This window comes from Lepidochelys kempii, chromosome 9 (assembly GCF_965140285.1).
Source record: "Lepidochelys kempii isolate rLepKem1 chromosome 9, rLepKem1.hap1, whole genome shotgun sequence".
NCBI lineage: Eukaryota > Metazoa > Chordata > Testudines > Cheloniidae > Lepidochelys > Lepidochelys kempii.
In genome coordinates this window covers 43663249-43689786 of record NC_136388.1, presented here as the reverse complement: position 1 = coordinate 43689786, position 26538 = coordinate 43663249, and the positions used below count along the sequence as shown (strand labels likewise).

The 26538-nt window shown below is 44.1% G+C and overlaps 1 protein-coding gene across 4 annotated transcripts in view; it reads right to left on the bottom strand.

Annotated features, from left to right (window-relative positions):
* LOC140917371 (glypican-5) overlaps window positions 1-26538 on the bottom strand; it is a 617795-nt gene that overhangs the window by 440363 nt on the left and 150894 nt on the right. For all 4 annotated transcript variants that reach the window (XM_073360049.2, XM_073360046.1, XM_073360047.1 and 1 more), the window contains exon 3: window positions 20869-21563. In XM_073360049.2, the coding sequence (XP_073216150.1) occupies window positions 20869-21563 (695 nt within the window). The remainder of the gene's footprint in view (window positions 1-20868; window positions 21564-26538) is intronic.

The following is a 26538-nucleotide window of genomic DNA, read 5'->3' as shown; positions in this document are numbered from 1 at the left end:
ACCATCCAAATGACTGTTTCCAAAAACATTGGATCCTTTTCTGAATTTGCTTTAAGAAACTTATTTCATTTTGCGCTCCAACTTTCTGCCATCCAGCAGGTTCTGACTCTGTAGCCAAACTAATACCAGTTCTCTAATTCAGGCATTTCAGTCTCTTTAAAAAGACCATGTCCCTTGAGGATAGTGCTGGAAACCAGAAAACGTTCCTGAGTTCTAATTCCACCTCTGCTGCTGTTTCACTGTGTGGCCTTGGACAAGTCACTTTACCTCTGGGTTTGTCTCTCCATCTGTAAACTAGTGATAATACCTACCTACAATAAGTACTTATAAAGGGTGTGAAGCCACCAGAAGGTTGGGTGGGATTGTACACAGGTGGCTTGCCTAAGCCACTGCCCGTGCCTCCGCAGTCACACTGCTGTTTTTAGGCACCAGCTTGACCAGTTAGCCCATGTACATGTATCTTCCCTGGGAACTACACCTCCCAGCTGTTGTGTAGACGTACCCTGACTGTGTGTTTGTACACTGCCTTACACAATGGGGCCCTGATCTTGGTGGAGTCTTCAAGGTGCTATTATACTGCTAATAATGAGTGTGGAAATGCTAAATATTATCAAGATGATAATCCTCAGGCCATAAGCAGTAAGGAGACTTAATGGAATTCATACGCTTAGCTATGTGCTACTGCAATGAAGCCAGCTCTCTCTGTAGTTTCTTTCAGTTTACATATCTCTTTAAACATTAAAAAAGCTGCAAGGGCCACCATTTTTCCTCATCTTTTTTTTTCCTGTGACACCTTACAATAGCACGATGGATAGTGCCCAGTCTGTAGGAACTTTATCTGCTGCAGCTGGATTTGATATATGGTTTATTACACTTACACACGCGTAATTGGAGACTTTTCCCCCACGTAACGCTTACCTCATTCAGTACACAGGATGAATGGTGCTCAGTGAATGAGCAGCTATTCAATATATTTTCTTCTCATTGTTCAATGTGTGGCCCCAGGCCTTATTTACTACACAGTATTCAAATCCTGTTCTGAAAACAGAAATATTAATTTCTTCATGGGCTTTTCTGTGATGCTAATTAATATAGTATCTGAGTGCTTCACAAATAGTAATTAATTTATTTTCACAACGCCTCTGTGACATGAGGGTGTTGCATTATTCCCAATTCAAAGATGGGGAACTGAAGCACAGGGATTAAAGTCAAAAGTACCTACTAATTTGGGTGCCCAATTTGACATACCTAGAATTTGATTTTTCAGACTACTTAGCAGTATACATAATTCAAAAAGCACAGTCCTCAAGATGTTGAATGCTCTGCACTTCTGGAAATCAGACCTCAGGTCAGGCACCAAGAAATTGAGGACATATACTTAGTGAAAAGTTTGGTTTAAAAGACTTTCCCAATATCACATAAGAACTCTGTACCAGGTGTAGAATCCAGGTAAGTTGAAGTTAGACAAATTCAGCCTTGAAATAAGACACACTTTCCTAGCTCTAAGGGTGACTAAACACTGGACCAGCTTACCAAGGGAGGCCATGGACTCACCTTCTCTTGGAGTCGATAAATAAGATTAGATCTCTTTTTAATGGATATGCTTTAATCTATCTTTAGGGAGAAATTCTGCAGCCTATGTGTGCAAGCAGTCAGGCTGGGTGATCATGGCGATCCCTTCTGGCCTTGGAGTCTGCGAGTCTCCCTCTTCATCCCCTTTCTTCATGAGTCATGGGGAGAACAAGAGTGCCTGTATTGCCTTCAACATGCTCTTAATAAGTGTAGCTCTGCATTAAGCTAATAACTATAAGCAAGTCTCACACTTCAAGGCTTCAGCCCATTACCTGCAGGGGTCAGGAAGGAATTTTTGCCCTGATGCACTATTGGCTTGATATATCTTGAGGTGTTTTTCATCTTCCTCTGAATCATCAGAGATTGGCCACTGCTGGAGGTGGGACAACAGACAGGATGGACCAGTGCTCTGAGGTGGTACAGAGAATCCGTTCTAGATGCCTGGCTGGTGTCCCCTGCTCACATACTCAAGGTCTAATTGATTGCCAGATTTGGAGTCGGGAAAGAATTTTCACCCTGGTCACATTGTCAGGGACACTGGGAGTTTTTCATCTTCCTCTGCAGCCTGGGTGTGGATCTGTGACTATCAAGGACCAGACACCCCAACGGGAGAACAGGCGGGTCTGAACCCCCAAAATAAGCAGTTGAATCAACTGGCTGCAGACAATGTTATTGTGTACAAAAATATGTCAAGGAAGGTCTTCTATGACAGCTTGTAATGGCCTGAACTTGATGGTCACTAGGAGATTTGTATACAGGTTATGGTTATGAATACAGGCATGTGTATACGTATAGAAAATTGTAATTGAATCTATACTTTAACTACACCATCACCTCACAGCAGTGTTGTGAATAAATCAGGCAGTAAGGGCACCTACCAGGCCAGGTGTTCACACAAAACCGGCCCCAAGCAACTAGCATTGTCCAACCAGGAAGAGACAACGGTAGACCATTCAAGTTAATGGGAAAACACCGAAACAACTTGAAACTGAAAAAACAAACAAACACAGTTTGGGAAAGCCCCCTGCTCCATGTAACCATGAATTACCATAGGCCATGTCTACACTAAAAAATTAGGTTGATCTAACTTACTTCGGCATGCAGCCAGTGTAGTTATTAAATTACTTGTGTGTGCACATGCTTGGCTCCTTGCACCAGCAGTTTGCATCCTTACCAAAAGCACTTGTATTGATTGTACAGTCAGGGTGGGACAGCTCCTGAAAGCCAGTAACAGTCAATGTAAACTATGCTGTGTCTATACTGACACTGTGTCAACCTAACTACATTGACATTGACTCTATACCTCTCGGGGAGGTGGTCTTATTTAATCAGCATGGAGAGGCACTTATGTCGGCAGGAATCAAATTTAAGTGACGACTCTTCCACAGAGAGGCTGACACAAGCCAGCTTACGTTGACCTAACCCTGGAGCGCAGACCAGGTTATAGCCTGAGAAAAAGGAAAAAACTTGCAAACCCTGTTAAAAGGGAAAGGGTTCAAAGTGAAAGCCATCCAGAAACTGAGAGCCAGCATCTAAGGAGGGGGTTGTCTATGAAGCACTGGATCCCCTCTAGGACAGAGGGCATGCTGGGAAACTATTCACAGGCAATAGGCAACTTGCATTGGAGAAGGGAATTTAGCTAATGGAGAAGTGTTAAGCCTGAGAGGTCATCTTTATGTTTGTTTTCTGTGTCACTTGTCTGCGTTTGCTTTTTGTTACTAGTTCATCTTTGAATCCATGATTTTTTTATTAAATAAACTTTTTGTTTATTTTTATCCCAAGCATGTGTCTGTTGTGCAAACTATGTGGAATGTGTGTACCAAAGTGAACTCATAATTGGGTGCAGGTTTCACACCTTCAGGGGTGATGAACCATAGGGAAGAGTCCATGTGGCTGGTAGTTAAGAACTTAGCGAGATGGATTTGGGGAGACACGGGACCAGAAGGGACTGCTGAGGTCACCCTGCAAGAAGAAACTCTTTCAAAATATTCATTTGGCCAAGAAGAGGAGAATTAACTGACTGAAATCAATAATAATGCCTCCACATATAAACTTGTGTATGCCATTATTAAAACATACTTATTTTTTCCTTGATTAACTTTAGTATGATTGGTATTGGGGGAAAATTGACATAGCTTACAGAGCTGTAAGGGTACAAATAGCAATATAGTTTCTTTCAGTGAGAATATATCTTCTTCTACATTCTCTTTTCTATGGGTAACGATGATGCAAAGTTAAGTCACAATGGTGGTAAACATTACTCCCACTAATAAGTGTTTGCAGGATGGGAATCTTATACCACTGCAGTAAATGAAATGTGCATCTACACAGTGCTAGCTTTCTTTCACAAACTCCAGAAGGGGAATGGCACAATGATGTACTTCATGCATGTTCTAGAACTTCTAAATTCTTCCTTGAAGGGTGCCTGCCATGTGAAGTTTATACAACCCAGATCCTGTGTAATTCTTTTAGACAGCAGATGGACAAATTATCTTTTTTGTGTGTGACTTCTGGATTAAAATCCAAAAATGATTATCACCTTTCACATACAGCCCTGTATATCAGGCACTCTCCCTAGCGGTTTCCAATCTAACAAGACCTTTTTATTTTCCCTTTGATATTTTGGGAAGTAATTAATCTGATCTTAAATGCCTCGCTCACTTATACAAGTTCTATCTGGCTTCTATTCTCTGGGGTAATCTCTGGCTGGAGCCACAGGCCCTTTAAATTGCCTCCAGAGCCCCGCTGCTGGAGCCCTGGGGCAGCGGCGGCAGGGCTCCAGCAGCTATTTAAAGGGCCTGGGGCTCCCCTGCTTCTACCGCCTAGGCCCTTTAAATAGCCGCTAGAGCCCCGCCGCCGCTACTCCAGAGCTCCAGCAGCTATTTAAAGGACCGGGGCGGTAGAAGCAGGGGAGCCACGGGCCCTTTAAATAGCCCCCAGAGCCCTGGGGTAGCGGGGGCTCCAGAGGCTATTTAAAGGGCCAGGGCTCCAGCTCCCTCTACCACCCCGGTCCTTTAAATAGCCGCTGGAGTCCCGCCGCTTCCCCAGGGCTCCAGCGGCTATTTAAAGGCCAGGGTGGTAGAAGAGGGGAGCCCCGGGCCCTTTAAATAGCCCCCGGAGCCCCGGGCTGCTGCTGCTACCCCTACCCCGGTGGGGGGGGGCACTTACCTTACAGGGTGGGCTGGGGCTGGCTCTGACCCCCTCAGCCCCGTCCCTTCCGCCCTAGGCCCTGCCCCTTCCGGGGGCCAGAGCTGGCCCCAGAGTACCGGTAAGTCACCGGACTTACTTTCCCCCCTGCTTGTTTCACTACAACCGCTTCACTTCTCCCCTTCCGTCACTGCTGAAGTCAACCCAATCTCATCTAAAATACACCCAGTCTTCACTAGATCCCTTGTCAACCTCAACTATCCACCCCTCCTGCTTTCTTATTCTTGTTCACTAGGCACCCGGCGTAACTCCCACTGAAGTCAGTGAAAAAATTCCCTTTGACATTGGAACGGCTCCTATACCACCCCTACCAACTACTCCATTTTCCACTGGATCTTTCCCTAACACCTTAAAATTGCCACTTACATGTCAGAAAAATCCCTCATTTACTAACTACCATCCTGTCTCCATCCTCATTTCCCCCCACCCCCCCTTAGCTCTTTTCTCACAACTCTCCTGGCATAACCTCCCTAGCCACTCTCAGCCCCTCTAACTGTGCCTGTCCTTCTCAATTAACTCAGGTCACAGATCCCTCTGCCTTCTCATAATACTTGACCTATGATCAGCTCTTGATATAATGATCACACTCCATCAGGCTTTCTGTCAGCTGTTGTTTTCTTTAGTACAACACAGAAAATACAATCTGGCAGATCCTCAGAGGGAGTAAATCAGTAGAGCTACAGTGAAGCCAATGAAGTTATGGCTCTTTGTGTCACCTTCGAATCTCCTCCAACCTCTCTCCTATATACCAACTTCAGGTATTAAATGAGAAGAAGAAAACACCCAAGTATCCATATAAAATCTTCATGAAGCACAAAGAACAATCCAGACATAGGAATATGTGTCTTTCCCACATTCTATCAACTTCCTCTTTCTAAAAATAAACCTAATATTGCTGTACAAATCAACACTTTTGAACCTTGGATTTTAAGACCCTGATCCTACAAAGAAAAATTTATGGGTGGACCAGTGAGCCTATGCACAGTCCTACTGAAATTAATAACTAGAGCCAATAAATCCACATTATTTCAATTTTACAATGACATTCTATGAGCAAAAACCTGCACTCCTTATGAAGGGTTTGGTCTTCCATGCTGCTGAATGCTACTGCAAGAAGTGAAGAGCCAAAGCACTAACACCGAGGTGTGACCACCCTGCACAAGATCTGAAGGGGTTAAGGTAGCCAGGTAGGCCAATTAACTGCCCAGGCTGCACCTGGAGGAGGAGCCAGGGAGCAGGGATTAAATAAAGAGAGGGGGCTCAGCTGGACAGGAACAGGAGGGGCCCATATAAAGCCCAGCATCTGAAAGTGGCTGAGGGCTGAAGGGAAGTAGCTTGCAGTCACTCCCTAGGTGAAGGGAGCTGTGTTTGGGACTGTAGCAGGGTGGTCACCCTGCTCCTCCCCTGAAGGGGTTAAAAGCAGTCCTGGAGAGGGCTGTGGCTGGGTAAAAGGGATTAAGAACAGCTGGGGAAGCTGAGTGAGTAGGAGCCCACAGCTGTGGCCAGCTCAATCAGGGCCCAGCTGGCCCTTATAAGAGGGTTGTGGGCAAGAAGCTGGAGGAGTCTCACTCTAGCCCTGGCGTGTGAAGGACTAGCTAATTCTCGGAGCAGCAAGGAGAAGGTGCCCAAAGTGGTGAAAGGATCCTGTGATACCAGCACTCAGCATTTGCCCGACACTTATGCAGAGAGGTTTGTAGATAGTATAGAGAAATATTCCTGGTGCTCAGCAATGTGAACAAACCTGTTGACCTCACTGGGAAGCTTCTCAAAAGGCATAAAAAGCAGTTAGGTGTCCAATTCCCATTAAAAACCAATGGGAGTTGGGCTCCTAACTCATTTGTGTCTTTGTGCCAATGAACTGAGCAGTGATGAGTAGCAGCATTAGAAGTTATAGGGTTTTTTTATTTTAAATGAGAGCTGATATTTTCATGTAATCACATGACTCCAGCAGTTGCAGCTTTAAGAAAAACACCAAACACAACAGCTGGCAACTTTGCAAGCTTAAGTGCTTAAATGCAATCCAGTGATTGCAAATGATGCACTGACCCGCCTGTTTTAACTTGCTTGGCTGGTTCACTCAAATGTGCTTAATGGCTGCACTCAGAAAAATTTGAGAAGTGGGCAGTCAGCCATGAGAGCCAGCCACTGGCACAGAAATGTGTCCAAGGGCTCTAAGAAAACATTATATTCACATCAAGCAGCTCGATACTTCCCAAGATTGATGAGACACAGAGTCCTTGCCAGTCCACCAGCCTGCAATGCCTACCTTATTGGATTGTGAGCAGAAAAGCCACCACGGCTCAGCAGCCTGACCCATGAATGCTACAATGCATTACTTATCAGCATTCACACAGGATCAAGCTGTCAGGCAAAGCTTCTATTGAAGTCAATAGGTGTTTTGCTGGAGATCAGTGGGAGTTTTGCCTGTGTAGAGACTGCAGAACTTTGCCCTAGACAAATTTTACATTTCTAAAGGCTGTCAAATATTTTCTACTTCTATTTTCAATCCTGAATATTAACAGAACTCTCCATTAAACTGTCCGGCCATACTCAAAGGGCCAGATTGCATTTAGCCTTGTACAAGGGCATATGTGTGGGACGAAGAATACAAGGAGCCTTAACTCCACAGAATCCTGACCTCCCCTGGCCCAATGGTCCCCACATCACACACCACTCTGCACCTGCAGGACGGAGCCTGACTCCTGGTCAGAGTTAATACCTTCTTGGCCAGTACATGAATAGATATATCTGTTTTTGTTTGTAATCTACACAGATGCTATTAACTTTGAGCAATGACAGAGAAAGAGAGTACCATCCTTCAGAACTCCAGGTCAAACCTCCATCTAGGCAAGTTCTCCCTCTACGTCCAAATGCTGCATTTAACCTGTTTAGCCTAAGTCCATCCCAGCCCTAAAATCCCTTTGTATGAGACCGTGTGTAGTAGGTCCCATCTGAGTCCCATGAGGTTCATGAGTGATTGGTCTTGGGACCCACCTGGGCAGCCCCAACCAAACCTCCTCCTTTCCCAGTGGTTCTACAGAAAGCAAATACACAAGGGTCTGTGGTCAAGCACAGCATATTCATCTGGGAAAAAAAAATCTATCTATATTATACTTATATGGTCTCCATTACTGTAGTACCTGAGCATCTCACAATCCTCATGGTATTTAGCCTCGCAGCATTCCTGTGAGATATTAAGTGCTATTATCCACTTTTTACAAATGGGAAACTGAGGCACAGTGAAACTAAGTGGCTTGCATGAGGTCACACAGGAAGTCTACAGAGGAGCAAGGAATTGAACCTGGCTCTCACAAGTGCCCCAGGCTAGTACTCTAACCACTGGACCATCCTTCCTTTCAGAACCAGCTACAAATGAGACAGGGTTAAGTAGTGGTAATCTGGAAGGAAAGTGAAAGGCAGACTCAAGAGAAAAGCAAATGCTAATGTTCCCAAAAGGGGAGAACCTTTAAATTACCACTACCTTACTACTTTACACACTCAGTTCATAGGCCTTTAGCAAATATTCTCTTCCCTGCCAAAAATATTATATCAGACTGAACACTCCAAAGGTGATGTGCAGAAAGATCAAAAAAGGCATAAGGTCAAATTCACTCTAAATCAATGGAGATGCACTAGGGATGAATTTGTTCCATCAGATTTTAATCTCGTTAGCCCCAGCCGCAGAACTCTCACTCACCTTGGCGAGCACTTACTCATGAATCATTCTGGTGGCATCATTTGCAGTTATGAAATGTACGTATCCATTTGTATGAGTAACTGTTCACCAACGTGAAGAAGGATTCCACAACCAAGCCCCTATCAGCCCCCCACAAACAGCTGCAATACCACCTTACTTTGATTTCTTTCCAAGAATTACTAACCCCCAAATGGATAAACAGCAGCAAGTGTGGCATCCATTCATCAATGCACAAACATTTGCTTAAGTTTCACTGGAGTAAACAGAACTATGCATGTGCTTAAAGTTAAGCTTGCGCTTATGCACTTTGCTGAATAGGAATTGATTAAAAGCACATTTTAAATGCTTTGTTGAAAGCCGTTATTTCCTTAATCATCATCTTTGAGGGAGAGTGACCTTTTATTGACAGTGAATGTGGGAATTTGGCTAATCCCTGGATAAGAAATTTGTGTATAGTTCCCACAGTTGCCAGTGGGCAGCATGCATTTCAGTCCTGCTTCACCTCAATTAGCATTTTGTTCAGGGGTACCTTTCTTCCACCTTGCAGGAAATAATAAAATGTATTGATGCATGAAATACACGGACTGAACCAGACAACGAAGGTTGATTTTAACTGTCTAGCTTTAGAATGACCCCCCCCCCAAAAGGGAGGGGGAGGGAGAAGAGGAAAGCCTCACTCAAAGTGATATCAAGAGTAAACAAGCTAGGTCTACATATCTGGCACCAGGAGGCAGTCAGCATTCCTTTCAATATGACACACAATTAGATTCCAGCAGACGAAACAGAAAATAATGATTATGATTGCTGATGCTGCAGCCCATAGCAGACTCGCATTAGTTTAAGTGACTGGGTGTATGCCAGCCTCATTGCACAAATGGCAGTGCCTGTTCTATAGGAATCTGAAGAGAAAGAGAGTACTAATAGCTTAACGGTGACCTTTCACACATGCCATCCAGGTGAATCCGACAAGTCTTTTGGCTGTAATGGAACAGATCACTATAGGCCAGTCTCAAGGAAGTTACGCACCATTCATGCAAATAGATTTTTTTGCTTACACATATGAAATAAGTTTCTCTTGAGTAAAAAGTATAGTAAGCACTTTATTGGTTTACTTAACCCTTTCCCCACATGGTAAAAAATAGCCAGCTTTCCATTATTCATTTCAGTTAGCCAATCGGTTAATATGAAACTTTAATTTTTAGCATGTAAGCTCCATGTGGCTATTTCAAAAATTGTAAATGTTTCCTAAAAGAGAATTAATTAAAGTTGGCTTAGGATAACAAAGTGACAAGTAGTGCTCTGTTTCTGGATTGAGCTTTCCATGGTTAGAGTATTTACTACTGAATGAAGTACAGTGTTTGTAACAGACATTGCTGTTGTAAAAGATATACATCTCCTTGTTTCCTGAAGCTGAAAAATAAATTTCATAAACATGAAATGATCACTACATAGTGATATAAAAAGGAATGGGAAGTTCATGTATGTGAAAGCATGTTTCAAATAAATAAAATAGATACAAATACTGTCAGAGCAGCATAAAGGAGAATGAGTGTATTTGAGGAACAGGCCCTAGGATTCCAATCAGCGATCACACAGCTGGAAGTTCTAAAATGGTAGCCAGAACTCTTGTCCATTTCTTCTGAGAAACTAGCCTGACTAAAGGAAAAAGAGCATAATTGGGCTTAATCTTCTGTGACAAAGTTCCTGCTCTACCTTGGTGGGTCTTACACTTACTGGCAGATTTGCTCGCCTTGGAGCTTCACGGCAGCACTCAGCTTGGCCATTTTTCTGAACCCACAGTCCAGGTCGACGACTCCTGTGTCTGATCAGAAGTTGGGAGGATTTGGGGGGAACCAGGGCCTGCCCTCTACTCCGGGTTCCAGCCCAGGGCCCTGTGGAATGCAGCTGTCTAGAGTGCCTCCTGGAACAGCTGTCCGACAGCTACAACTCCCTGGGCTACTTCCCCATGGCCTCCTCCCAACACCTTCTTTATCCTCACCATAGGACCTTGCTCCTGGTGTCTGAGAATGCTGGTACACCTCAATCCTCCAACAGTCCGCGTTCTCACTCTCAGCTCCTAGTGCCTCTTACTCCCAGCTCCTCACACGCACACCACAAACTGAAGTGAGCTCCTTTTTAAAACCCAGGTGCCCTGATTAGCCTGCCTTAATTGATTCTAGCAGCTTCTTGATTGGCTGCAGGTGTTCTAATCAGCCTGTCTTAATTGTCTCCAGAAGGTTCCTGATTGTTCTGCAGCCTTCCCTGTTACCTTACCCAGGGAAAAGGGACCTACTTATCCTGGGGCTAATATATCTGCCTTCTATTACTCTCCTATAGCCATCTGGCCCGACCCTGTCACATATCGCCCTCCCCTCCCCTCCCGCTCAACACTACGGGATTGGGCAACTTGGGACATCAGGCAGTGTACTCGTGACAAGCCATCTGCATTGCCATGGTGGCTTCCAGCCCAGTGTTGTATGGTGAATTGGAAAGGTTTTAGGGACAGGAACCATCTGGTCACCCTTGCGTTCGTCTCTTTATTTTGCTGCATCCACTGGAGGGGTGCATGGTCGGTCACAAGGGTAAACCGTTGTCCCAGAAGGTAATAACTTTGTGTTCCCATGGCCCATTTCACAGCTAGGCACTCTCTTTCAACCATGGCATACTTCTGCTCTCTCGGGTGGAGTTTCCTGCTGAGGTAGAGGATTGGGTGTTCTTCATCTCCGACCATCTGCGATAGGACAGATCCCAATCCTACTTCAGATGCATCTATTTGTAAAATGAATTCTTTGTTGAAGTCTGGGGCTATAAGCACAGGGTTACTGCAGAGGGCGGTCTGTAGATCCATGAATGCTTTCTCTGCGGCATCTGTCCACTTCACCATGTCTGGACCCCAGGCTTTTATCAGGTTTGTCAGGAGACTCGCTCTGGTAGCAAAATGGGGAATAAATCGTCGGTAGTACCCCACCACACCCAGGAATGCCCGGACTTGCTTTTTCCAATTCGGCCAGGGCCAATTTTGGATAGCCTCTAGTTTGTTTAGTTGGGGCTTGACCATGCCCCTTCCTACAATGTAGCCAAGGTATTTAGCCTTGGCTAGCCCTATAGCACACTTGGCTGAGTTGGCTGTGAGGCCCGTCTTAGCATATCCAGAACCGCTTTCACCTTTTCTAAGTGGGTTTCCCAGTCGGGGGTGTGAATAATCACATCAAACCAGGTATACCGCTGCATAACTGGTGTGGGGCCATAGGAGCTTGTCCATAAGACGCTGGAAGGTGGCAGGTGCCCCATGCAGTCCAAAAGGAAGAACAGTATATTGAAACAGACCCTCTGGTGTAGAGAATGCCATCTTTTCTTTCACATCTTTGGCAAGGGGAATCTGCCAGTATCCCTTTGTTAAATCAAGGGTGGTCAAAAATCGGACATTGCCCAGGCAGTCAACTAACTCATCGACACGGGGTATGGGGTATGCATCGAATTTGGATATCTCATTCAGCCGGCGAAAGTCATTACAAAACCTAGTGGTGCCATTGGGTTTGGGCACCAACACAATCGGGCTTGATCAGGGTTTGGAGACTTACTCCCAGTAGGGGAATTGGAGAAAGGGAGAACCACTGAAAGTAGTGATCCACAGTAGAGTGTCAACCCCCAACCTTCTCTGAAATATCCCCAGATTTGTTCTCCACTCCCAGACAGCATAGAAAGACGAAAAGGGAAAGAAGGGCAGCTAAGGCCTTGGGAATCCGAATACTGGCCCAAAGCCAGAGGCTTGCGCTCATAGGTAGGTGGACCCGAGCAGCTGAAAAGGAGGTCACCCAGGAGGGAGAAGCACCTGAGTCTGATCCACACCCTAACACCTCTGAACCAGTAGAGGCAACAGAGACTGTAGGACTCTTCGATGACTCCTAGCTCCAATATCCTTTTTACCTCTGCTTTGATCTCCTCCCTTTTTGCTGCTGGGACCCAATAGGGCCTTAAAGTTACCTTTGCCCCATGGTCTGTGATAATGTGGTGATATGCTTCAGTGGTCTGGGGTGGTTTGGTTGAAAACACCTCCTGGAATCAGTTGATCATCTCAGAGTTTGGGGTCAGATCAGTGGATATCCTGATCTGCTCCTGCATGTTATTTCCCTGGATCGGGGTCTCTTGGACCACTACACACACCTCTCGTTGGTGCCAAGGCTTTAAGAGGTTAATGTGATAAATTTCATAGAATCATAGAATCATAGAATATCAGGATTGGAAGGGACCCCAGAAGGTCATCTAGTCCAACCCCCTGCTCGAAGCAGGACCAATTCCCAGTTAAATCATCCCAGCCAGGGCTTTGTCAAGCCTGACTTTAAAAACCTCTCAGGAAGGAGATTCTACCACCTCCCTAGGTAACGCATTCCAGTGTTTCACCACCCTCTTAGTGAAAAAGTTTTTCCTAATATCCAATCTAAACCTCCCCCACTGCAACTTGAGACCATTACTCCTCGTTCTGTCATCTGCTACCATTGAGAACAGTCTAGAGCCATCCTCTTTGGAACCCCCTTTCAGGTAGTTGAAAGCAGCTATCAAATCCCCCCTCATTCTTCTCTTCTGCAGGCTAAACAATCCCAGCTCCCTCAGCCTCTCCTCATAAGTCATGTGTTCCAGACCCCTAATCATTTTTCTTGCCCTTCGCTGGACTCTCTCCAATTTATCCACATCCTTCTTGTAGTGTGGGGCCCAAAACTGGACACAGTACTCCAGATGAGGCCTCACCAACGTCGAATAGAGGGGAACGATCACGTCCCTCGATCTGCTCGCTATGCCCCTACTTATACATCCCAAAATGCCATTGGCCTTCTTGGCAACAAGGGCACACTGCTGACTCATATCCAGCTTCTCGTCCACTGTCACCCCTAGGTCCTTTTCCGCAGAACTGCTGCCTAGCCATTCGGTCCCTAGTCTGTAGCTGTGCATTGGGTTCTTCCGTCCTAAGTGCAGGACCCTGCACTTATCCTTATTGAACCTCATCAGATTTCTTTTGGCCCAATCCTCCAATTTGTCTAGGTCCTTCTGTATCCTATCCCTCCCCTCCAGCGTATCTACCACTCCTCCCAGTTTAGTATCATCCGCAAATTTGCTGAGAGTGCAATCCACACCATCCTCCAGATCATTTATGAAGATATTGAACAAAACCGGCCCCATGACCGACCCTTGGGGCACTCCACTTGATACCGGCTGCCAACTAGACATGGAGCCATTGATCACTACCCGTTGAGCCCGACAATCTAGCCAGCTTTCTACCCACCTTATAGTGCATTCATCCAGCCCATACTTCCTTAACTTGCTGACAAGAATACTGTGGGAGACTGTGTCAAAAGCTTTGCTAAAGTCAAGAAACAATACATCCACTGCTTTCCCTTCATCCACAGAACCAGTAATCTCATCATAAAAGGCGATTAGATTAGTCAGGCATGACCTTCCCTTGGTGAATCCATGCTGGATGTTCCTGATCACTTTCCTCTCATGCAAGTGCTTCAGGATTGATTCCCTGAGGACCTGCTCCATGATTTTTCCAGGGACTGAGGTGAGGCTGACTGGCCTGTAGTTCCCAGGATCCTCCTCCTTCCCTTTTTTAAAGATTGGCACTACATTAGCCTTTTTCCAGTCATCCGGGACTTCCCCGGTTCGCCACGAGTTTTCAAAGATAATGGCCAATGGCTCTGCAATCACAGCCGCCAATTCCTTCAGCACTCTCGGATGCAACTCGTCCGGCCCCATGGACTTGTGCACGTCCAGCTTTTCTAAATAGTCCCTAACCACCTCTATCTCCACAGAGGGCTGGCCATCTCTTCCCCATTTTGTGATGCCCAGTGCAGCAGTCTGGGAGCTGACCTTGTCAGTGAAAACAGAGGCAAAAAAAGCATTGAGCACATTAGCTTTTTCCACATCCTCTGTCACTAGGTTGCCTCCCTCATTCAGTAAGGGGCCCACACTTTCCTTGGCTTTCTTCTTGTTGCCAACATACCTGAAGAAACCCTTCTTGTTACTCTTAACATCTCTGGCTAGCTGCAGCTCCAGGTGCGATTCGGCCCTCCTGATTTCATTCCTACATGCCCGAGCAATATTTTTATACTCTTCCCTGGTCATATGTCCAACCTTCCACTTCTTGTAAGCTTCTTTTTTATGTTTAAGATCCGCTAGGATTTCACCATTAAGCCAAGCTGGTCGCCTGCCATATTTACTATTCTTTCGACTCATTGGGATGGTTTGTCCCTGTAACCTCAACAGGGATTCCTTGAAATACAGCCAGCTCTCCTGGACTCCTTTCCCCTTCAAGTTAGTCCCCTAGGGGATCCTGGCCATCCGTTCCCTGAGGGAGTCGAAGTCTGCTTTCCTGAAGTCCAGGGTCCGTATCCTGCTGCTTACCTTTCTTCCCTGCGTCAGGATCCTGAACTCAACCAACTCATGGTCACTGCCTCCCAGATTCCCATCCACTTTTGCTTCCCCCACTAATTCTACCCGGTTTGTGAGCAGCAGGTCAAGAAAAGCGCCCCCCCAGTTGGCTCCTCTAGCACTTGCACCAGGAATTTGTTCTTGTTTCCGGCGTCCTGGCTGCCGCACCTTGTAGAGTACTTTCCCTACAGGGTCAACCACCTCACAGGGCCCCTGCCATTGGGCCAAAAGCTTGCTTGATGCCGTGAATACCAACACCATCACCCAATCCCCTGGTTGGAACTGTCAGACTTTTGCCTGGCGATTGTAATAGGTTCGCTTGGCCTCCTGCGCCTTTTCCAAATGTTTCCGTACAATAGGGGTGACCCGGGCTATTGGTTCTCGCATCTACAACACATGGTCAATTATATTTCTCCCCTCATTGGGTTCCTCTTCCCAGATTTCTTTTGCAATATCTAGTATGCCACAGGGGTGGCGTCCATATAATTCAAAGGGGGAAAACCCAGTTGAGGCCTGAGGTACCTCCCAGATTGCAAACATAAGGTAGGGTAGTAGGATGTCCCAATCTTTCCTGTCTCAACTTACCACTTTCCTTATCATTGCCTTGAGGGTTCGGTTAAACCTTTCTACCAGCCCATCGATCTGCGGATGACAGACTGAAGTTCTCAGGGTATGTGTATGGAGCAGCGTACAGAGGTCCTTCATTAGCTTCGACATAAATGGGGTACCTTGGTCTGTTAATATCTCTTTTGGTAGCCCCACTGGGGCAAAGATCACCACCAACTCTTTAGCTATTGTTTTAGAGGCCGTGTTCCTCAGGGGGATGGCTTCTGGGTAGCGAGTAGCATAATCCAGAATGACAAGTGGTAGCTCACGAAAGCTTATGCTCAAATAAAGATGAAGTGAGCTGTAGCTCATGAAAGCTTATGCTCAAATAAATTTGTTAGTCTCTAAGGTGCCACAAGTACTCCTTTTCTTTTTGCGAATACAGACTAACACGGCTGCTACTCTGAAACCTGTCAAGTATATATTGGTGGCCCCGGACTGTCTTCTCCAGGGGTCCCACTAGATCCATGGCTATTCACTCGAAGGGGACCTCTATGATGGGAAGGGGTACTAAAGGGGCCCTCAAGTGGGGACGGGGACTGTGCAGCTGACACTCCGGGCAGGACACACAATACCTCCGCACCTCTTCATGTACTCTGGGCCAGAAGAATCGTCGTAGGACCCGTGCCAGGGTATTCTCTACCCACAAATGCCTCCCAAAAAGATGACTATGGGCCAGACTTAATACAGCATTCTGGTGTTTTTGAGGTACTAGGATCTGCTGTACCTTCTACCCCTGTACTGGTGAAACCCGGTGTAAGAGATTCTTCTTCATTATGAAAGTAGGGTCCTGGTCCCTGAGTTTTCCCTTCCACGGGGAACCCATCTATTTCAGTCACCTCCTTCCTAATGTTGTCGTACCTTGGGTCTTCAGCCTGGTCCCGTCCAAAATGTCCTCTCCTGGGGCTAATGTGCCTGAGATCTAGGGGGCCAGTCTCTGTTGCCTCTACTGGTTCAGAGGCGTCAGGTGCTTCTCCCTCCTGGGTGACCTCCTTTTCAGCTGCTCGGGTCCGCCTACCTACGAGCGTGAGCCTCTGGCTTTGGGCCAGTATTCGGGTTCCCAAGGCCTTAGCTGCCCTTCTTTCCCTTTTCATCTTTCTATGCTGTCTGGGAGCGGAGAACAAATCTGGGGATATTTCAGAGAAGGTTGGGGGTTGACACTCTACTGTGGATCACTACTTTCAGTGGTTCCCCCTTTCTCCAATTCCCCTACTGGGAGTAAGTCTCCAAACCCTGGGAAGTCTCTCCCTATGAACACTGGGTATGGGAGTTTAGGGACTACACCTGCTGCTACCTCAGCAGTGTTCCCCTATATCTCGATTTTTACTGGGATGGTGGGGTAATAACCAACTGTCCCATGGATGCATGTTATCCCTGTACGCTTAGCCCAAAGCAGCTGACTACGCTTCACGAGCTTCCCCGAGACAAGCGTGATAGCACTCCCTGAATCAACCAGTGCTGTGGTCTCTACCCCATTTAGCTTCACTGGTCTAGTGTACATATGTGGGGTTAGTGAGACCCCCACAAGGTAGGTTAGGGAGCATGGGTCTGCCCAGTTCCCCAGGTTACACTGCATAGGCTCCTCGGCCTTGGGACACTGTGCAGCTATGTGTTCCCACTCCCCGCTGACCAGAACCTCTAGTATCTCCTCCGGGACTCAGTTCGTAACCACTTTCGTGTGAGATGGATGAAGTCATATAATTGGGACCGCGAGGTTTTGTTTAGTCGAGGGGGTAGTCTGCCGCAGCCTACTCAGGAAAATCATAGTAGGCCTTCTGGGCCTCCCCACACAGGAATGGAGCGAGGATGCCAGACCACTGTTCTCAGGGCCAAGTCTCCTGCAGGGCTGTCCTCTCAAAGGCCAGGAGGTATGCCTCTACATCATCCTCCTGCGTCATTTTCTGCAGCCAATTGCTGGCCTGCATGATCTGCATCCCACCATGGCTGCGGTTCAGCTCTGTAAGGGCCTTTACGTGGTTTACCAGTTCCCGCAACATAGCCCGGTCTTGAGCAGCCTGGTCCATCAGCAGGCGATTAGTCTCTTGCTGTAGCCGCACTGCCTCCTGTTGGGTGGCTGCCTGGACATGAGTAGCCTCCTGCTGGGCAGCCATGGCTTGTATCAGTGCCCACACTACCTCCTCTATTGTGGTGAAAAAAATAAAAATAGACCCTCTTCCCTTTTTTTTTCTTCAAAACACCCTCTTTCTTCTGCCACGCTGTGAACACCAGATCCTACTTCTGACACCAGTTGTGACAAAGTTCCTGCTCTACCTTGGTGGGTCTTGCGCTTATTGATGGATTTGCTCACCTTGGAGCTTCACGGCAGCACTCAGCTTGGCCATTTTTCTGAACCCACAGTCCAGGTCGACGACTCCTGTGTCTGATCAGAAGTTGGGAGGATTTGGGGGGAACCAGGGCCTGCCCTCTACTCCGGGTTCCAGCCCAGGGCCCTGTGGAATGCAGCTGTCTAGAGTGCCTCCTGGAACAGCTGTCCGACAGCTACAACTCCCTGGGCTACTTCCCCATGGCCTCCTCCCAACACCTTCTTTATCCTCACCATAGGACCTTGCTCCTGGTGTCTGAGAATGCTGGTACACCTCAGTCCTCCAACAGTCCGCGTTCTCACTCTCAGCTCCTAGTGCCTCTTACTCCCAGCTCCTCACACGCACACCACAAACTGAAGTGAGCTCCTTTTTAAAACCCAGGTGCCCTGATTAGCCTGCCTTAATTGATTCTAGCAGCTTCTTGATTGGCTGCAGATGTTCTAATCAGCCTGTCTTAATGGTCTCCAGAAGGTTCCTGATTGTTATGGAACCTTCCCTGTTACCTTACCCAGGGAAAAGGGACCTACTTAGCCTGGGGCTAATATATCTGCCTTCTATTACTCTCCTATAGCCATCTGGCCCGACCCTGTCACACTTCTAAGTAACAGTTATCTCCTGTAACTAATCATGAAAGTTTTAAACCAATATCAGACTGCATGCTTACTCAAAATACCAGAATGTGCTCTGTCACACAAATATAATCTTACCCTACAGAAACCTGAAAACTAAAATGAGTGGAAGACAGGATAACATGAACCGCAGTATACTTTTCATCTTCAAAACACACAATTTCAGCCTAAAGAGCAGTCCACAAAATAATAAAGAAAAAGAATATACAGCCTTCTTCATACACTGAGATTCCCCTAGTGAAAGCAAATGAGAAGATCTTTGAAAAGAAGAATAAAGAATTCCATGTAGTTATCTAGTTGAAATCATCTGGAAAGTTGAAGGAAAATGTTTAAGTTTAATGAAAGGAAATCATGTATGACTCAGATGAGACACTCACATTAGGATTAGCAGAAACTTTCTCAGCCTGAAAGACACTTCAAGGCCCAACTGTGCTTCCACTGAAATCAAAGGCAAAATTTTCATTGACTTCAAGGTGCAGGATAAGACCCTAGATTATCTGATATTCACCTGCATTGTGTATTTTCCCCTCCCCAACATTAAACGTCAGAATCACAGCGTGCTGATTATTGTGCTGACAAATGCAATGCATTATGACATAAAAATGCATGCTAAAATATAATAGTTCCTACAACAAATGCAATGTATGTGTCAGGTCATTTTTTCTGCAATAGTTAGAAAGCCTAAGTTTGCTCTCATTTACCCCCTTGGAAGTCAATGGTGATGCATGGATCTGATTTAGGGGAGATTTTGGTCTATGTACTGTAATTCTCCTAGCGACCAGATGCACCTCTTATACAATACATAGAAATATACAAAGTATCGTGATCACCGTATCTACCTCTAATGTATCACAACAATGGCATCACGATGGAGGAGTGGAATGGGTCTCTAACACTGATAATTTGTTCTTCAAGTATCTGGGGTATGGGTGGAGTTTTTTTTAAGCATACAGTGCTACCATGGACTCATCATCAAATGGAAGGAAGTTCCATGGCTCACGCACACTGCACAAGATGCCTATGAAAACACCATCATGGATCATTCCATGAACACAGACAACCTTGTCCTAATGTTCTGAGTTTATCCTTGGATGCCAAACAGAGCAGCAAATGTCTCCACAAATTCAAGCATGATTGACAAAAGAACATTCTTGAGCTTGAGACAACATGGACCATAACAATGCCTCTAAGCATGCATTAAACAAATGTTTTAATCATATAGTATATTCTTATTTTTTTTTACATTTTCATTTGTGCTCTCCTGTCTTGCCTTATTTGTTCAAAATTGAAAGTGTTGATGAATTTGATATCTTTACCATTGCTCTAAACTATAAACACTTAGGTTTGCCATGCTGGCATGTCCATCTGGCACAAATTTTCCTGGTTTGGAATTGCATTCTTTATGCCTCCCCTTTCTTTAGTCTCTCAAGTATTTTCCCCCTAAATCATATGGTAAGCCAAGTTCAGCACAGGAATTAACCTTCTAAAGTTCTGCAACTCATTTCCTTCTCACTTGTTCTCAGTATGGTTTCCTTCTCTTCTAAGTCAAGGGGATCAATTTGAATTTTCCTAGATTAGTCTCAACCCTGTTTTGAGCACAGTTGCCATGATTCTTTATTGATGGTGGTGTTGGACTTCATACAAGTTTAGCCAGCTGCATCATTAGTCATTTCAGTAATTTCTCGCCCAGCTTTCAACAATTTATCAGAAGGCTTGTCAGTTATATGTTGCCATTATTTATTGTGTAATTCTAACACCCCTAGCTCTGCCTCCCTAATCCCACCAGCCATACAAAATAGATCCGCTATCAGCATATTTTTAGCCTTCACTCATGTAAATGTTGTACATTAAATAGCCCTTTTAATAATCTCACTACTCTTCCATTCTCCATCCATTTTCTAGTCATTGTCATCATATCATGTTACTGTTTTCCTCTCCCCCGCATCTTTCTTGATTTTTTTTCTCCTGATAGCTTGATATTTAGCACTAAAGAAAGTGCTTTTAGGAATTCTTAGCAAATAGAGATATTTACACTCACAATCCCACTTTCCTAAATACCCCACATTGGAATCTCCCTGTCCCTTTTGTTAAAAAATCCCCAGTTGGTAGATAATTTCTGGAAATGTTGCTAGGAGTTCTAGCATGCAAATGTGCAACTGAAGTCCATACATTGACCAGATTTGTAAAATACTCTAAATTCTCTATTTAGCAAATTCCACAGAAAGTCTACAATTTTCTTCATTTCATTTTAAGTCAGTCGCTACCGAATCCCATAGTAATTATCTGTGATATGTGCATGCACTATTGACAAAGGTCTTGTTGGCTGCTAATTGATGCAAAAACATCAAATGATCATCAAATAACGAAAGCAAAAAAGTGAACTTCAAAACAATTAAGGAGTACTTACTGTGGCAGAGAGTTGTGGCCCATTCAATTGTGCATGCAGGATGGCTTCATTGATTGAATTCCTGATTCCCAGAAGTGCAAGTTCCAGATCATGCGACCCAGCCATTTCATTAGTCAGATATTCCAGTGCGGAGATATACTCCCTCCATTGAGTATCCAGCTCTGACACACTGGCCAAACAGCCCCTCATTACATTTAGACAATATCCCACGCAAGGTCTGATTAGTGTCAGTCCTTGACAATGTGGACAGTACTGCATCTTCACGAGCGCTTTGCTACATTCCTTTGTAATAGCTGCATGTTCCGTTGTGTTTATCACTTCAATGCCCATATTGAGGGCCTTGTTTAGCATCCTACTTGCCCAAAGAGATTTTGACAGCTCTGTAACCACTTCGTTAGAATAACGTCCAAAGGGATTTATGTCTTGTCTTGTTAGTCGTAGACACTCGGTATATTCCTCTGATAAATCTATAATTCCAGGGTTTATTAGCCGACTGTAAACCAAAGGAAAGAGACTGTCGAAGAACCGTAAAACTGCATTTTCCACTGTAGTCTCAGCACCCAAAATATATAGAGAGAGGTCTGTAAAAAGTTCTTTGACAGGCTCTGCAGCTTCTTTTGCCATGGCTCTGTAAGCTGTCTCAAACAGGGAGGTTGTGTGATTCTCTGCAAAGCGAAGCAATGACTCAAAGGCCTCTGCAAAACAAAGACACGTTAAAGGTTGACAGAAAAGTGGTTTATAACTTATTGATGCACAGGGACACTGATAATAAAATTATATGACTCTGGCAGATTGCCCCAACAAGATTACCAGATTCTGACTATTTAGTGCCTGATCCGTAGCCAACTGAAGTCAATGGAAATATTCCCATTGGTTTCAATGGGCTTTGGTTCAGGCCCATGAGCAATACTTGGCAGGGCAAATCCACACAGCTTTAGAAGCTGCCATTGTATGTTGGCAGGTCCATTTGGTACATTTCCAAAGCAACACTCTTTTTGACCAAGAAATGACATATTTCCAGTTTACAATGAACAGTCTGACATTCTAGTAGCAAGTACAAGTGAACCAAGAAATCAAGCATCAAATTCCTGAATCGGCAAAAACCCTTTCAATGCAACCTATGTCTTTCTGTTATGTGACAGTAAGGCAAGCTGGTAGGATTGCTTTAGGATGAAATGCACTGCAATTGTAAGAACCCAGTTCTACAATAATTGCTTTACCATGCAGTATAAGCAATTTTATAATATTTGCATTGAATAAGAGGGAATATTCTTGTTCACTAATGTATAGTATCTTTGTTTTCACACTTTGCTCTCAGTCTTGTCATTGTCATCTGTATCATTATCAGAATCAGCGATGAAGCTTTATAATATTAAGTCTAAAAAAGCCCAGTTGACAGTAAGAATCACTTAAATGACCAAATATTCAGTTAATAAAGACTCCCATCTTAGACCACATCTGCACTTCTCAAATATTATCATATTGAAATAACTTGATGAATAACTTAAAAACTCCATGCCATGTAACTAAAACACTCCTTGATACCATAACCATTGGCTAGTGTTTAATTTGCTTCCCACCTCACATAATCTAGCTGCTACCCCGTAGAACTATTGAAATCATGCATTGAAAAGACAGAAAAACAAGCCATTTACATCCCTCTAAAGACTATTCAGGTTTATAAAACATACACTTGTAATGATTTGGACTTTTGATGTGGAAAGTGAGTATGTACTAGAATGAAGATTAAATAAGAACATAAGAACAGCCATACTGGGTTAGACCAAAGGTCCATCTTGCCCAGTATCCTGTCTTCCGACTGGCAAATGCCAAGTGCTCCAGAGGGAATAAATAGAACAGGTAATCATTAAGTAATGCATCCCCTGTCACCCATTCCCAGCTTCTGGCAAACCCCTGCCCATCCTGGCTAATAGCCATTGATGGACCTATCCTCCATGAATATATCTTGTTCTTTTTGGAATCCTCTTATACTCTTGGCCTTCACAAGATCCTCTGGCAAAGAGTTCCACAGGTTGACTGTGCGTTGTGTGAAGAAATACTTCCTTTTGTTTGTTTTAAACCTGCTACCTATTAATTTCATTCGGTGACCCCTAGTTCTTGTGTTATGAGGAGGAGTAAACAACACTTCCTTATTTACTTTCTCCACACCAGTCATGATTTTAATAGACCTCTATCATACCCCTCCTTAGTCATCTCTTTTCCAAGCTGAAAAATCCCAATTTTATTAATCTCTCCTCATACGGAAGCTGTTCCATACCTTAATAATTTTTCTTGCCCTTTTCTGAACCTTTTCCTATTCCAATATATCTTTTTTGAGACAGGGCGCCCACATCTGCATGAGTATTCAAGATGTGGGCATACTATGGATTTATATAGAGGCAATATGATATTTTCTGTCTTATTATCATCTATCCCTTTCTTAATGATTCCCAACATTCTGTTCCCTTTCTTGACTGCTGCTGCACATTGAGTGGAGGTTTTCAGAGAACTACCCACTTACAGTCTGCTTTGGACTTAACAATCTTGAGTAGTTTTGTAACAACTGCAAGTTTTGCCACCTCCCTGTTGACTCCTTTTTCCAGATCATTCATGAATATGTTGAATAGTACTCGTCCCAGTACAGATTCCTGGGGGACACCACTATTTACCTCTCTCCAGTCTGAAAACTGAATAAAGCTTGACATATAAAAAACAATCTTGGATAAGTCTGGGAGGTAGCTCAAAGAACGCTTGAGAGGTAAACGTTAAAGTTTCCATTTCACAATGCTGTCACTCGGGCGCTGCTTCTTGCAGAAAGCGCTTCGGGGGAGGGTTAAAGAATAAAATCAAAGCACAAACTGCTCTTATAGAGGGCCCCAGCAGACGAGTAATGGAGTAATGTAGGTGCAGCTACCACTCTGACAATTACTTTCTCAATATTAATCTCTGCTTGACTTGCTTTTCAGCTGATGTTTGGGCGGAGGATGGGGAAGGGTTTGGGGAGAAGTTTGCTTCACATCACAAACAAGAAAACAAAATTACATCAAATTAAAACAATCTATAGTTGATCTTTTCTCGACATCACTTTACACCAGCTGAGGCTCTTGCCTGAACAGGTTTATTGGCCTCATCACCACAGCACAATGTAGTCTGGTAACATTTGGGACAAACTACACTTTCTCTTATAGGGGGCCCAGCAGAGGCATAGCTGGGGTGGTATAGGCCAGGATTAACATGCATTGGCAGGACTATGTTAAAAAGCTTGCACAATGCCTTTCCGTATTATGGCTGCCTGTGCTACTACTCCCTTGGTGATTGGATTTGAATGCTCATGACAGCAAAGGGTACTAGTTAACTAAGCTGATAACTCAAGGTGCCCCATGGTACATTGTGTAAATCAGTATTTTAGCCACTATTTTTTAAACCCAGGCTTGCCTTTCATCTGACAGATTGAAACAAGTGCATCAGAATAACTCCAGCCATCTTCATGGTACTACAGCAACTAATACCATGGAAGGTGGTGGTTGTTTTTAAATCCTAGAACTTAAGAATCCAGCTAGAATTTGGTTTAAAAAGAAAAAGTTCGCTCTCAGGCAGAGCCCTGGTTTGCCAAGTTTCAGCCTGAAGCAGATTTTTACAGCTATGTTACAAAATTCTGCAAATGGGGTTTATAGTGGAAATACTGACACAATCTTAACTCTAACATAGTTAACTACATAGCACTGTGCTAATAAAATATATTTTCTTTGCCAAGACACCCCTATTTAATCTTTTTAGTTTGCTTTATTTTATTCTAGTGGAAATCTGAACACTGTTTTTATTTCACTGAAACCATTCAAAACAAATATGTTAATAAAAGAAAAAGAGGAAAGCATTAAGACCCCTTTTTGTGTTCTTTTCTGTTCATGATATTGAACCTTATAGCTGCAGTACAGGAAAAAAGGATTGTTCTCCCATGTCATATCAGCGCCTGTAGATTCCCACATGGTCACTTTACATATCTCACCCTTAATTGTGTATTGCAACCATTGTCCAAACAGGACTGAATGAGACATGCTTAAGAGCCAGTCTAAGGCATCCTTAAGAAGTTACTGTTGAATGAAAGAGCACCTTTCCTGCCCCCTCACCTCTATACCATACCCTTGGCCTTTCCAGCATTAGGAACAAGGGACTGAGACCAAAAATCAAGCATCCAGCATGGACACTTCACAACACAAGTACTGACCCAGCAACCCTAACTACGTATGTAAGCAGGCTCATTCAAATCAAAGGAACTGCTCATGAGCTTAAAATTAAGCATGTGTCTAAGACAGTGAAGGATCCAGGCCATACCCACTATGCTATCAGATCACAACAATGTTGCTTTAAAAATATCTAGGAATAAGTTGTAGTTTTTGTAGCTCAAGCGGTTAAAGCTCTGTTAAAACAACAATGTATGAAAAATGACAGCAGTAAGTAGAGGGAGATTTTCAAAGGCAGAAAGGGCAAAATGGCATCTAAATCCCATTAAAAGTAAATGGGATTTGAGCACGTAACTGCTCAAATCTCCCCTTGAATCTGCACTTTAAGGGTAAGTTTATGATCAAGGTTAGTAGTGGAATATGTTGGCATTGTGCTTTGACTATCAATCTGCTTCCAATGTTCACATCATTACTGCCATACAGTCTCATTCTTCTGAAACTGAGCTTATTCAACATTGAAATTACCATGTTGACCATGTAGAGGCCACATTGTACAAGGCGCTGTATAGACAGTAAATGACAATGCCCGCCCCAAAGGTCTCAACTAGTAAAATAGCTTTCACCAGCTTTATTGGGACATTAGGTTGTTAGCAGATGACAATACACTTTATTTCTAATCTTTTTGTTCTGAAAATTCTGTACTCCATAAAAACAAAAATTAAAAAATGTAATAAAATAGAAATGTTTCTGACAATGCCACTTATTTCCTAGCGTGATGGGAAGAAAGTCAACTGTAGATTATACCTTCTGGAAACTAAACTGAAGCGTGCCAAATTCACAGTATGAAAAGAATATTTTTGTTAATTTTAGATTTGCAGTGAAGGGATGTAAGTATATTAAATTACATTTGATTCAACCACAAAAAAAAAGAAAGAAAACCGTCACTTTTAGGCTCTCAACAATCTTGAGGGAAGGAAATCTGCATGCTTTTTTCCATTGTAAAATACCATGAAAGCACTCGATTGGCTGAATAGCCTTAGCCCTCTAATTAAGAATAATGGGGCCTCATACAGTTGAATGGATTCTGTAACAATGGACAGTTTCCACTCAGATTGTACAAAGGAAGCGAGCTGACCATCTTGTTTGAAAAGTTTTTAATTATATACTTTTAATTCACTTTGTGGAGTATGTTGTATGACGTTTATAAATTACTACAAAGTTTCCCCTTATCTGAAACAGCAGGTGCTCATTTGTGGAGTCTAATAGAAAGTGTTGGAGACATTTATAGATTTGCAAAAGATCATTCTAAGCCTGATGCAGAGCTCATTCAAGTCAACAGAAAGATGGACACTGACAAGCTTTGGATCCAGCCCTTTAACAGCAATGTCTATTTCAACACAATTTTACAAGTAGTTTCTATTAGGAAAAGAGATGAGCCTGAAACAAACTCCTGGAATGGAATGCCCCTGAATTTGGGGGACATTCAAAT